The 13,484-nt window shown below is 36.8% G+C and overlaps 1 protein-coding gene across 4 annotated transcripts in view; it reads left to right on the top strand.

The window, feature by feature from the left end:
• The window catches only part of CARNMT1 (carnosine N-methyltransferase 1), a 40,008-nt gene extending 26,538 nt beyond the window's left edge, over positions 1 to 13,470 (top strand). For 2 of the 4 annotated variants that reach the window (XM_029203074.1, XM_029203076.1), the window contains exons 7-8: positions 9,152 to 9,255; positions 9,962 to 13,470. In XM_029203074.1, the coding sequence (XP_029058907.1) occupies positions 9,152 to 9,255; positions 9,962 to 10,063 (206 nt within the window). In that variant the 3' untranslated portion in view covers positions 10,064 to 13,470. The remainder of the gene's footprint in view (positions 1 to 9,151; positions 9,256 to 9,961) is intronic. The other 2 variants (XR_003790811.1, XM_029203075.1) reach the window with 2 other exon arrangements.
• Positions 13,471 to 13,484: the final 14 nt, after the last annotated feature.

Genomic DNA, 13,484 nt, shown 5'->3' with positions numbered 1-13,484 from the left:
AACCATTGCTCTAGCCTTGTGCTAATGCCCCAGTCCAGGCCCTCATCATTGCTTGCCTGGATTAATGCAGTAGTTTTCTTAAGAGTATCCCTGTTTTCAAGTTATCTTCAACCCTCTACACCTCTTTCAGTTTCTCTGCTTACCACCAGAGTGATCTTCCCAATGTGCAAATCTATCCCTGACAGACTCCCTGCATAGAAGTCTAACTTTGTTGGTAACCTAAACTCTTCTGGATGTGTAGTGCCCTTTGTGATCTTTCTTCTATCTTGTGTCTCAGCTTCATTTTTTTCTTTTCTTTTTTACTGCCGCTGCCCTGACCTCAGGTGCTAGTCCTCTGGCCTAGGAAGCCCTTTCTTTTTCTTCTCTGTTTTCATTTGGCTCTTCCCTATGTGCTCTTTAACACTCAGCTCAGGAGATCCTTTCAGATTGGGTTAAATATCCTGTATTTCTCTTTTATATTCTCACAGAATCTGTCCCTAGCATTTAACACATTGTGGTATAGTCAGTCATCTTTTTGTTTCCCCTACTAGTCTTTAAGCTTGATGAGGGCAGGAATCTAATGCCTCTTCCTCACTTGGAGTGAATATTTAGCAACTGTTAGGTGTATGAATGGATGTATTGTTTCAGAATTTGAAATCAGGATCAAAGTAATGTTAAGATGCCACAGAAGTTTGCTGCCAAGGGACTTAATAAAATGGCATTTATATTGGTAAATTCATAACATTCCTATGGTTTCGGCTTCAGCCATGTGGACTTGGAAAATTAGTTTTATCTGTAAACTGAGTGTGTGTCCCCAGCCCTTCGGGGACAGTTTCACCCTAATCATGCTTACATAGACCAGAATGTCAACATACTCATATGTAATGAGAGAGGTAACTGCTAGCCATTCTGGAATACTAAAAAGTTACGTTGGAAGTTAAATTGTAATGAAAAATTTGCGACATTATATGAGATTAGAGTTGGGAATATTATTAATTTATAAAATGCTTTAAGAGGTATTTAAGGTATTCACTTTAATGTTTCCTAGGTTCTGGAAAACTAGTGAGCTTTTCAAGGGAACGCTTATGCATATGTCCTTTGGGAAAGGCTCTGATCTGGCAAAATGCAGAAGAATGCCTGTGCATCGTGTGCAACGGTTTTTCAGTTTTTCATGGTGATCAGTACCCCTTAAATGCATTTATACAGAATTTATTTTTAAAAGTGGGGGTGTAGGTGTGCGTGTCTGTGCCCATGCACTGATACATTTATAGTTGGATAGTGGAGGGCAGGGAATTAGCAAATTGAATCTAACTTCATCTGGAAGAATAAACAGGTTAAAGTACCAAAGGAGGTCTTTGTAAAGTGTAATGAGAAATGGAGCCTATCAGATTTGAAAGCACTGTAAACCTACAGAATTTTTAAAAACATGAACGATTTCCTATAAAAGGTGGATGATTGAACACATACATTATCTCCTCACTGAGATCTTGTTACAGTTTATAAAAAGGTATAAAACACACGAACAAATAATGGCAGGGATGTCATCGGGGACAAAAGAATGTAACAGTATTTCAGAAGATGGGGTAGGTGGATAAGTTGTGCAAAGAAACCAACGTGAATAGAGCTGGTTGACGTGGAATAACCCTGGAAAATGAAGCACCAAATGAAAACAACATAAGTTGAAAAATCTGTATTTAGGAAACAGTTGACCTCTTATGTAACCAAGATGCCTACCTTATGCCCCCTTCCAGTCCATGCTCCGGCAGGAGACTAGAAGTTTAATTCCCTGGAAAAAGTAAATGGAAAATGAGCAGAATTTATGAAAGCATGGCCTAGTAGAGAGTGAGTATGAAATGTAGGACAGAAAAGAAGAGGATTAATTAAAAGTCTGCATTGGAAAATGATCAGGCAGTGACCACCAGTTCACCCTACTCCTACCCCCAACACCTCCCTACCCTGCCTATAAAACTTTTTGCTGGAGTTTGAGTGCCAGCTGTCTGTTTTGCACAGATGCAAGCCATGTTTCTTTAAGTGGGCATGTCAGTATAGCTACATGAGCTTTTTTTTTTTTTTTAATTATTTTTGGCTTCATTGGGTCTTTGTTGCTGCGCGCAGGCTTTCTCTAGTTGTGGCGAGCGGGGGCTACTCTTCATTGCAGTGTGCGGGCTTCTCATTGCGGTGGCTTCTCTTGTTGTGGAGCACAGGCTAGAGGTGCGCGGGCTTCAGTAATTTTGGCATGTAGGCTCAGTAGTTGTGGCTCGTGGGCTCTAGAGTGCAGGCTCAGTAGTTGCAGTGCACAGGCTTAGTTGCTCCGTGGCATGTGGCATCTTCCTGGACCAGGGCTCGAACCCGTGTCCCCTGCATTGGCAGGTGGATTCTTAACCACTGCGCCACCAGGGAAGTCCTACACTAGCTTTTAATAATCGTATGGTGGATCTTTTTCTCTTAAATCCTTTCTGTATCTTTATGTTTTAGATGCATCTCTTATATACAGCATACAGTTAAATTTTCTTTCACTATCCAATCTAATAATCTCTGTCTCTTAACTGGAACTTTTAGAACCTTAAGGATATAAATGGTTTAAATCAACTTATCCCAGATTTGGTAAATGGGATCTCCTTCAAGCTGGCTCCTGTGTCCTTTTGACATATCCCTGTCATTTTTTGAGCACCTCCGTTCTGGCATAACCAGGTATACCAGGCTCATCTTATACTTTTTCTGCCTGAGATCCCTGAAGTCAGTCATTTTTTCCAAGGATTCCTGGTTCCTTTTAGTGGGGAATGGTATGTAGAAATGAAAATCTGGATTTTACCACTGTGATGGTATTGCTTCTAGGCCTTTTTAGAAGTATATGTTTGTACCCTTCTATGTCTATAGATACAGTTCATGTTTATAGATCATGAGTTTATGCTGGTACTTTTAGTTCCCAAGCAACACTAGGTATAGAGTACAAGGTTGGCATATAGCTTTCAGTACATGGAAGATATCATTCCAGTGGCTTCTAGCTTCTGTTTAGACTTCAGCTATTTTAACTGTTGCTTCTTTAAGTAATCAGTTTTGTTTTTAAGATTTTTCACTTTGTAGTTTTTTCAGGTTCAATATTACATCTAGTTGTGATTTTTTCTTTTTAAAAACTGTACAGTTGGGCTTCCCTGGTGGCACAGTGGTTGAGAGTCCGCCTGCCAATGCAGGGGACACGGGTTCGTGCCCCGGTCCGGGAAGATCCCACATGCCACGGAGCGGCCGGGCCCGTGGGCCATGGCCGCTGAGCCTGCGTGTCCGGAGCCTGTGCTCCGCAACGGGAGAGGCCACGACAGTGAGAGGCCCACGTACTGCCAAAAAAAAAACAAAAACAAAAAACTATACAGTTTATTGGGCTACCTGAGTCTGTAAATTTTTTCATCAGTTCTGAAAAATCTTAGCTTAAAAAAGGGTCTCCACTTGCCAATATGAGACAAGCATAGCATCAAAATAAGTAATAACACGTATTATTTCTATTATTTCATAAATCTCCTCTCCCTCATTCTTCTTCTCTCCTGGAAATGTAATCAAATGTATTTTAGACCTTCTCACTCTAGCTTTCACTTCTCTTTACTTGCTATTTTTTTGTCTCTCTGTTTTGCATTCTGGATAATTCATTGTGACCTGTCCTCCCATTCACAAATTCTCTCTTTCACTGTGTCTAATATCTATTTTATTTCTATTAGGTGGGGTTTTTTTGTTTGTTTGTTTGTGTGTTTTGGTCTATGTCATTTAAGAATCTTCTATTCTCTGAATATATTTTCAAGATAGTCTTTTATTTCTTTGAAAATACTGAGTGTATTTTGTCCAATAATTGTAATATCTCAAGTCTTTGCAGGTGAGTCTCTGCTTTCTCCTGTTCCTGCTGGTTCTTGCTTATGGTTCTTTGTTTCCCTGGGCTGTGGACCTTAACCATTTATTTATTGCTCATTGCCCTTGAGAAGTTACTTTTGGAGATTTTTGGAGACCTACATTAAAGGGTTTTTTCTCCAAAGGAATGTGCATTTGCTTCTGGGAGAAGATTGGAAAATTATCAGGAAAACAACAGAATATTAAATTCTAAATTAAATTAGAATCAAATATTAAACTAAAACCTGGACTTGAGGTTCATTGGACCACTCATGTTATGTAAAATTAAGCTGAAAATCTACCCTAGAGCTAAAGCATGATTTACAATATCTCTCCAAAATTATTTTTTTTCTCTTTTTTCCCCCTTGTTTAGTAAGCACTAGGTCAGCTTTTCTTGCAACCCCCTTCCTCCCCCACCCCCAGGTTAAAGGATAGAATTCAATTTACTTATTTCTTACCTTAAAGATAGCCCATAAGACAAAGTGAGAGAGTGGCATGGACATACATATATACACTACCAAATGTAAAATAGATAGCTAGTGGGAAGCAGCCACATAGCACAGGGAGATCAGCTCGGTGCTTTGTGACCACCTAGAGGGTTGGGATAGGGAGGGTGGGAGGGAGACTCAAGAGGGAGGGGATATGGGGATATATATATATATGTATAGCTGATTCACTTTGTTATACAGCAGAAACTAACACAGCATTGTAAAGCAATTATACTCCAATAAAGATGTTTAAAAAAAATTAAAAAAAAAAAAGAAAAAGAAGATAGCCTGTAAGATTCCAAATATAATGTTGGGTGATCTGTCAGACCTACCTTGGGTAGGCTCAGAGTTTTGTCTTTTTATCACCCTGGCCAAAAGAGTTTGTTAAATTGCAGGCCCATTTCATATGGATAGTCAAATACCCTCAGGGTAAAAAAAATGGCATCTAGCTTTACCTCTGGTTAATCCTCTGGGCTCCTGGTAGTTTCTTAGTAACTTGCCATGTATTCTTTATTTTTAAGATTTTAAAAAATATATACGCCAATTTTAGTTGTTTTCAGTAGAAACACTGGTCTGAATAACCTAACCTGCCTTTACAGGAAGCAGAAGTTCCTTTATATGTTTTTGTATTTTTGCAATGAGCTCTATATTTTTTAATTAGAAAAACATTGGAAAGGGAAAAAAAAGTAAAAGCCTTTAAGAGAAACCTACTCAGAAGTGAAATAGACAGACAACATAAATGTATAAGTTATAAAAGAGTAAATGTAAATGACCTATATACAGGGGGAACAATGTTCACCTTCCTTGCTAATCAAATAAATATACATGAGATGCCATTTTTCACGTATCATATTGGGTAGATTTTTAAATTTTTTGCTTGATGTTTAGATAAGGTACAGTGAGATAGGGTGTGCTTATGTACTGCTAGTGGGAGTATAGTAATAAAACTTTATTCAAGAAGAAAACATTTTGATAATGTATGATAAAATCTTAACAATTCATACACTGGTCAGGGTTTGGCAGACTATCACCCACAGGCCAAATTTGGCCAGCCGCCTATTTATGGCCCACCAGCTAAGAGTATTTTTTACATTTTTTAAAGCGTTGGGGTAGGGGGACACACAAATAAGAATGTGTGGTTGAGATTGTATGTGGCCCACAAAGCCTCAAATATTTGCCTTGCTATCTAACCTATTACATAATTGCATCCAGTATTACGTACATGTGTTAGGTTAATTATACTTGTAGAAGTCTGTCAGAGCGAAATAATTAGATATGGGTGAAGACTAAAGACCAATTAATGGACATACTCACTGAGTGAAAACTTAGACTGAACCTACATTTCTAACAGTAATGGAATGGATAGTCATAGGATAGCCACATAGTAAATAGTCATAGGATAGCCACATAGTAAAACCATTCTCCAGAAATAATCAATAAAATAGTGAAATGTTCCTAATGAAGCGTAAGATGCAAAACTATATACGTAATATCTCATGCTAATGCATCAAGGAAAGACTGCAAGGAGATACATTAAGTTTTCAAGTGGTTCTCTCTGAGTGTTAGGATTACTCATTGGTTTGATTTTATTTTTATGAAATTTCATGTTATTTTAGCTTTCTCTTACTGAGCTTGCTTTATACTTATGGTCAAGGAAAAAATATTTCTTTGCTTCTTCTGTTATTTCCATTAAAAGATGTGAAGAGACACGCGAGTTGAGAAAATAAAGAACTCCTTGAGGAGTGTGGCAGTGTTTTATTCATCTTTATATATCCAGTGCCAGGTATTTGCTAGGTGCTTGGTAAACATTCATTTAAAGAATGAGCAACCAGGTAATAAATGTGAAAAACTGCTCAGCCTCAAGGAAATGCAGATGAAATCATGTCTGGCCTATCATTTTCCTCTTGCCAAATTAGCAAATACTTATTGTGTTTTTTCTTTTTAAGTTAGATTTGGGAGGGGTATAGTTGATATATAATAAATTCACCCTTTTAAGTGTACAGTTTGATGCATTTTGAAAGCTGGATAATCATGTAACTGTTACCTCTGTCAAGATAGGGAACATTTCTATCGTCCCCAAAAGGTCTCTTGTGCCCCTTTGTAGTCAGTTTTCTCATCCTTAATACCTGGCAGTTCTCTGTTTTATGTTACTATAGTTCTCCCTTTTCCAGAATACCATATAAATAGAATCATACAGTAAGTTGCTTTTTGTGTCTGGCTTTCTTCTCTTAGCATAATGCTTTTGAAATTCATCCATTTTGTTGCATATACCAGTAGCTTTTTTCTTTTTTATTGCTGAGTAATATTTCACTGTATGGATATACTACATTGTTTATTCTTTCACTGGTTGATGGACATATGGGTTGTTCCCAAATTATGATTATGAATAAAGTTGCTATAAACACTTGAGTACAAATCTTGTAGCCACAAGTTTTCATTTCTCTTGGATAAGTACCTACTGGTGGAATTACTGGGTCATATATGGTGCATGTATGTAAAACTTTACAAGAAACTGCCAACCAGTTTTCCAGAGTGACTGTACCATTGCATTCCCACCACTTCCTAAGTAAGGTGTTAAAACAAGTACTTACCATTGCAATTGTGAGTGAAAACTGTTATTATCTCCTTTGGAAAGCATTTTGGCAGTTTGAATCAAGTCAGTAAAAATGTTTATTCTCTTTGTTTTATTTTATTTATTTATTTAATAAATTTAGTTTTGGCTGCGTTGGATCTTCGTTGCTACGCTTGGGCTTGCTCTAGTTGCGGTGAGCGGGGGCTACTCTTCATTGCAGTGCACAGGCTTCTCATTGCAGTGGCCTCTCTTGTTGCAGAGCACGGGCTCTAGGTGCGTGGGCTTCAGTAGTTGTGGCATGCAGGCTCAGTAGTTGTGGCTCACGAACTCTAGAGTGCAAGCTCAGTAGTTGTGGCGCATGGTCTTAGTTGCTCCGCGGCCTGTGCAATCTTCCGAGACTAGGGATCGAACCCTGTCCCCTGCAATGGCAGGCGGATTCTTAACCGCTGCGCCCCCAGGGAAGCCCTGTTTATTCTCTTTGACCTGGAAATTTCACTTCAAGGAATGTCTTTGTAAGGGAGAATCTGAAATATACACAGAGCTATTTGTTGAAGTACCATTTGTGATAGGAGACTGAAAAATACAGCGCAATTGTAATGGCTGTCTTTGGGTGGTAAAGTTACAGATGCTTAACTGTACATTCAGTGCTATGCTGGGCATTATGGTGGATTCAAAAGAAACCTAAGACATATAGCTTGTAATGGAATAAAACATACGTAGAAGTAAAATCTGGCCTAGGAATGTGTTTATGTAGATACAATAAAACAATATTGTTGGAGGTTCTTAAAATAACAGAGAAGGAACAGCATATGCTTTAGAGCTGGAAAGACTTTGCTATGAGGCTCTGTGTTCTTTAATAAAAGGCTTCAAAAGCTTTGGGATGATCTTGGATACAATAGGTGCTCAGTAAATGGTAGCATCTTTCATTTTTACTAGTACTAATCCAGCTAAAAGGAATTGAAGCTTGATAGAGTGAGTAGTTTGGTGGGGAGTCATTGTTATCTTTTGAAAAGAGCACTAATATATAAATTATAGTTATTTTTTTCTAGTGGTTTATGTACAATAAAAAAGAGAAGAAGAAAAACCTTTTAACCCTAAGTAAGTATGTTCCACAGAGTGGTGAGCAGTTTGGGAGCAGAAACTTTGTCTTGTTTGTTACTTTTATCTCTTGTGATTATTAGCATATGGTATGAGCAGTGGGGATGGGGTGTGGGTGGTGAGTTGGTCTCAGGATTTATAATTAACCCAATGAAAGGTGCAGAGACGATTGTCTAGATTAATCCTTTAGTATAACTTTGGAATGATAATGTTACCTGGATAAAGCCGATAGATTGGGCAAAATGTGAGACTAAAAGATTGGAAAATTTGGTTTGAGTCAGGTGATAGTTCCTTGGATATCTGGAGTGAGAGAATAGTAAAGGGGGAATGTCATTTTAAGAAGTTGTAATAGCTTTGATGAACTTAGTGCCTACAATATGCCAGGTGTGCTATCTCACGTTAAAGTCATGTTACAGATGGGACAGAGTTAGTGACTTGTTCATAGGCACACAATTAGTTGGTGTTAGAGCTGGGATATGAACTGTGCTCTTAAAAAGCGAGCACAAGGCGGTCAAGTGGTTAGGACTCAGTGCTTTCACTGTGGTAGCCCGGGTTCCATCCCTGGTCAGGGAACTAAGATCCTGCAAGCCACAAGGTGCTGCCAAAAAAGAAGGGGGGGGAAAAAAAAGCCAGCTCTCGTATCACCTTTTCCTTCTAGGAAGCCCAGCCTATAACTCTCCAACCCCCCTTACCCCTGCATTTTTCCTTCCCAGTCTGGCTTGAGGACTCTTCTCTGTTTTCACGCGATACTCAGTTTGTAACTGCAGTTTTGCATTTACTTATGGAATTATAATTACAGTATACCCTTGCATTTTGGGGACTAGGCATTCTGTGATTCAGCTACTCCTTCAGGACCTTAAGAGTTACAGGTGTAAGGCCCATGATGTGGAGAATCACAGTGCAAGGCGGTTATACCAGAGGGTCTTGCTCCCCATGAATGTAGGCCCAGCACTCAAATGGCAGTTACTTGGCCAAAGTTTCAGTGGTCTGGATACTTGTCCTTGGCAAATGTAATGGTTCTTTACCTCTCCTTTTTACGTTTCATCCTCTACCCAACTTATTTCTCAACTTGGAGTTCAGTTTAAACGGCTACTAGTGCATGTTTATATTTAAGTAGTTCATTCATAGTATCTTTAAACCATAGGTCCTCTGCTATACCACTTTGAAAATTTGGCAAATGAACTTTCCATAGAATTGAGCTATGAGGATATAAAAAACGTTGTCCTGCAGTATGGATTCCAGGTAGAGGTAAGGATGGAATGAAGTATTGCCAAAATTTAACTTCCAAAGCACTTAAACAGGAATGGTGATGTTATGGTAGTTACTGGCTTTACCTCTTAACCTCTTTGTTTTCTCACCCATAAAGTGAAAATAATAATACTTAGCTTTTAGAACTATAAGGATTTGAGATAATATGTATGTAAATGGAAAACTGTAATCTCTGGTGTAATCACCTTTCAATAAGTGGTAGCTGACCATTATAATATTGGCCTTTGTAGACTGAAAAGTACCAGGTAGACAGGGTGGGAGGGCAGGTGTAAGAGGGATATTGTTAACTGTATGTACTTTTGTACTGTTCAGTCTTTCCTTATCATGTGATTATAAGGTTTCATGATACTTTGACTATTGTGTTTTAGTTGTATGTTTATTTAGAAGCATTTGATTCATTTAAAAAGTAAATAACAGGTTTGTTCTTAAAGATAAAGAGAAGCAACATATTATAGTAGTTTAGAGTTCAAGCTCTGGAATTAGACTTCTTGAGTGTGAATTCCAGTTCCACCACTTATTAGTGGTGTGACCTTGAGCAAAACTGTTGTTGGTAAAGTGGGATTACTAATAGTGCCAATCTTAGGGGGTACTTGTGTGTAATAAATGAATTAATATACAGAATATGTTTAAAATAGCACCATGGTTGTCATCATCATCATCATTATGATTATTGTTTGCATTTCAGGTGGAAAAAGAATCTGTCTTGTCAACATATACTGTGAATGATCTCTCCATGATGAAGTACTACTATGAATGTGTCTTGTTTGTGGTCCGTAAACCACAATAACGGTCTCAAGTGGTATCACAAGAAAAAAAGTTTAATAATAGCAGATGCTGAAATAAACAACTCAAAGTCAACTATCACAATGACAGGACACAACCTCAAGTCAGTGGTGCCTTCTTATTCCTAACAAAATTAAGAAATAGCGTCTATTTTCTTAATATGTCTATTGCTTTTTCAGAAACATACTATGCCATGCATATTTGTACTACACAAGTAAAAATGGAGGAAATGTCTTCAAGTATACATCTTCCTTGAAGCCCAGAATTATCTTTCAGTAGAAAAAACTTTATCTCCAGTGTCTTCAAATATACATTTTCCTTGAAGCCCAGAATTATCTTTCAGTAGAAAAGACTTTGTCTCCAGTGTCTTCATGAAGCTGTCCATTGCAAGTCTGCCATATGAATGACTAATAGTATTGAAGTCCATAATAATCTCCTTTTTTGTTCTTTTGTATGCATTGCACATGTTATTTTTTAAAAAGTCTAAGGATCCTCTGTCACTTTCAACATCTGGAATTGGGAATTTTGTTTACTTTGGACCTAAGGAATCTGTAGATAAAATGTGCATCTATTCTTTTATCATTCAGGTTATTTGATTTTATTTTCTAGCTCAGCTGACTTTATAGTTAGCATCAAACATTTCATTTTTATGAAGTGCTGAATTCATAGGATCACAGGCCAGTAAAATGCATTTTAAATAACTGAGAAATTAAGTATTTTGGACACACTAAATTGAACGCTTTTTGAAAGCATACTCATCATGGATCACTCTGAAATGTATGAGATCTCAACATTCTAAGTGAGGCACAAAAGCCTTTATTAAAGGTACTGCTCGGAAACTGGGGACATAAGAATAAAATCTGCCCATTTGAAATGTATGATTTCAAACTATAAATGAATACAGAGTTTGTCAGTGAGATGTTTACAATAATGTCTTTTCTTTGGGTTACATGAATTACAAAAGCAAGCACTTTTTTTTCCGTTAAAACAATTATATACTAGTAAAAACTGTCATGATAGTATTAATGTGGAGAAATTTTGATTATGAAATTTAGGGATAAATTACTGCCATGGTCTGTGTCTTTAATATTGTAAGAAGCAGCCATTAATATAATTTCAGATTAATACCAATTTTGTTCCCTGATAGCTGTAGCTAAAACAGTATATATGCTGCTTTAAACTTCTACCTCTAGCGGATCTTTATTGGAGGGAGTTTTCCTTTGTATTTTTTTAATGTTTATTATCCTGTTTTCCAGTAGCTTGATAAGTAGAGATGACTAATTTAACCTTTTCTTGGAGAAAAGGAAGTTATATGGAATATTTTCACAGATGATTGTGATGATATTAAGTGACCTCTGTCGCAATTTGGATTAGATAGACTTAATCTCAATAATGTGCTGGTAGCATAAATGTCATGTTTTCATAGGAAAACTTACTTAGAAATCTTTAGACCTTTACTGTCAGTTAGGTGCGGGGGAGTCACTACGCGATTTGGCATCTTACCAGTGGGACCTTTTCTGCATACACTACAGGAGCTCCTGTGGCCTTTATGCCCATGATGCAGTGAAGGATTCCGTGAAGTTAATTTGATTTGTCAAGTTATGGACACGTGTATGTAACCTGTTGAGTATTTCTGAAAAACTGTTTCTCTTTTTTGTGTTCCTCAGTACTTGGCAGATATTCACTTAGTGGGAATTCTTCTTACCTACCACATGGATGAACTTGAAATTAATTGCAAGGGGAAAAAGCCCCCAAATTTATTCTTTTCTTTTAAAGAAAGAAACTTAAAAGGAGCATAAGTATTTTTAAAAAGCCATTGAAAGGAAAGGAATCATGCTGTTTGTAATTTAGAAATGCTTTTTATTCACTGATTAATATTCACTTTTTTACAACTTGTATCAAAACAAACGATCTTGGTTTTCTCAGAGGGAAAAACAGGTTGACACCAATGGGTTGGCATTATTACTTAAAATTTTTGCTATCAGGTTTTATTCTTTAATAATGTTACTTATATTTCTAAATTATAGCTTATATTTTAGTTAATTCTGAAATCATTTCATTTGTTTCTAATTTCTCCCTCATATTATGAATACTGTTTTTTAAACGTACTTCACAAATTTGCATCACTCTTTTTCTTATAGCTTTTGTAGTTAATATATTCTAAACTTGAAAATTGTGGTATCAATCAATAATAGAGGTGTCACTGGAGGATTTAATTTTGTATTTCTTATGTGTATAAATAGCTACTAAAGTGTGTAAGCCTTAAAGTTTAAAACATTTTTCTTAAATAACTCTATACACAAATGTTTTCATTCATTTTCATCAAGTGGGAGGAGATAGGTCACTGTGCTTGCTTTTGTTGTTGTTTTTTATTAAATTTACATAATCTGAAGCAATGCAGGCTAGGGTATATTAATCAAGTGAGCAAGATGGGATATGTAAAATATAAAGAGAAGCTGTATAAATCACAGTATAAAATTACGAAGTTTGGGAACTGTAAAATATACTGTATTTATAGGTAACTCTCATTCTAAAAGTTGCCACAAAGGCTTAATCGGAAGCTTCATGTCTGCATGAAATTTCCTATATTTTTAATGTGTATGATGGACTTAATTTTTCTTGAATATTAAAGTCTGCCAATTGCTATGAAACAATATTTGCTTGGTTGTTTCCATCCAAATTACTCATAACCATAGACATGGGAATTTTAATTGAACACATAATACTTTTGAACCCTTGGATTAGCCTATTTTTATATGCTTCTAATATGATTACTTGGTTTCTGAGTATGCTGCGCCTTATACTAATTAATCTTGGTCTTTGGTTTTGTTAAATAATCAACCAAGAATTGTAAAGGAACCAGTAGAAGAAAATTCCAGGACCAGCCATTAGTAGGATGAGCACTTAACTTGCACTTAGATACTTTTCCTGAATTATTATTTGTGATCTTGGGCAAGGTGCTCCGAGTTTGTTTCCTCATTTATAGAAAGGATTGATACCATCTATTTCAGTGGGTTTTTATGAGGTCGTATGTGCTATCTGTGAAATATTATACAGGCATACCTCATTTTATTGTGCTTTGCAAATAGTGCATTTTTTACAGATCGAAGGTTTGTGATAACCCTTGTGTTGAGCAGGTCTGTCGGCACCATTTTTCCAACAGTATTCGCTCATTTCGTGTCTCTGTGTCACATTTTGGTAATCCTTGCAATATTTCAAACTTTTCCATTATTGTATTTGTTGTGGTCATCTGTGAACAGTGATCTTTGATGTTACCATTGCAAAGAGATTATGACTTGCTGAAGGTTCAGATGATGACGGCATTTTTAAATTAAGGTATGTACATTTTTTAAAAACACAATGCTACTGCACACTTAATAAACGACAGTAGAAACATAACTTGCAGATGTCCTGGGAAACCAGAA

This window comes from Monodon monoceros, unplaced genomic scaffold (assembly GCF_005190385.1).
Source record: "Monodon monoceros isolate NGI ecotype Baffin Bay Population unplaced genomic scaffold, NGI_Narwhal_1 Super_Scaffold_5, whole genome shotgun sequence".
NCBI lineage: Eukaryota > Metazoa > Chordata > Mammalia > Artiodactyla > Monodontidae > Monodon > Monodon monoceros.
The sequence above is the reverse complement of the archived record's forward strand: the minus strand, read 5'-3'. Positions and strand labels throughout refer to the sequence as shown.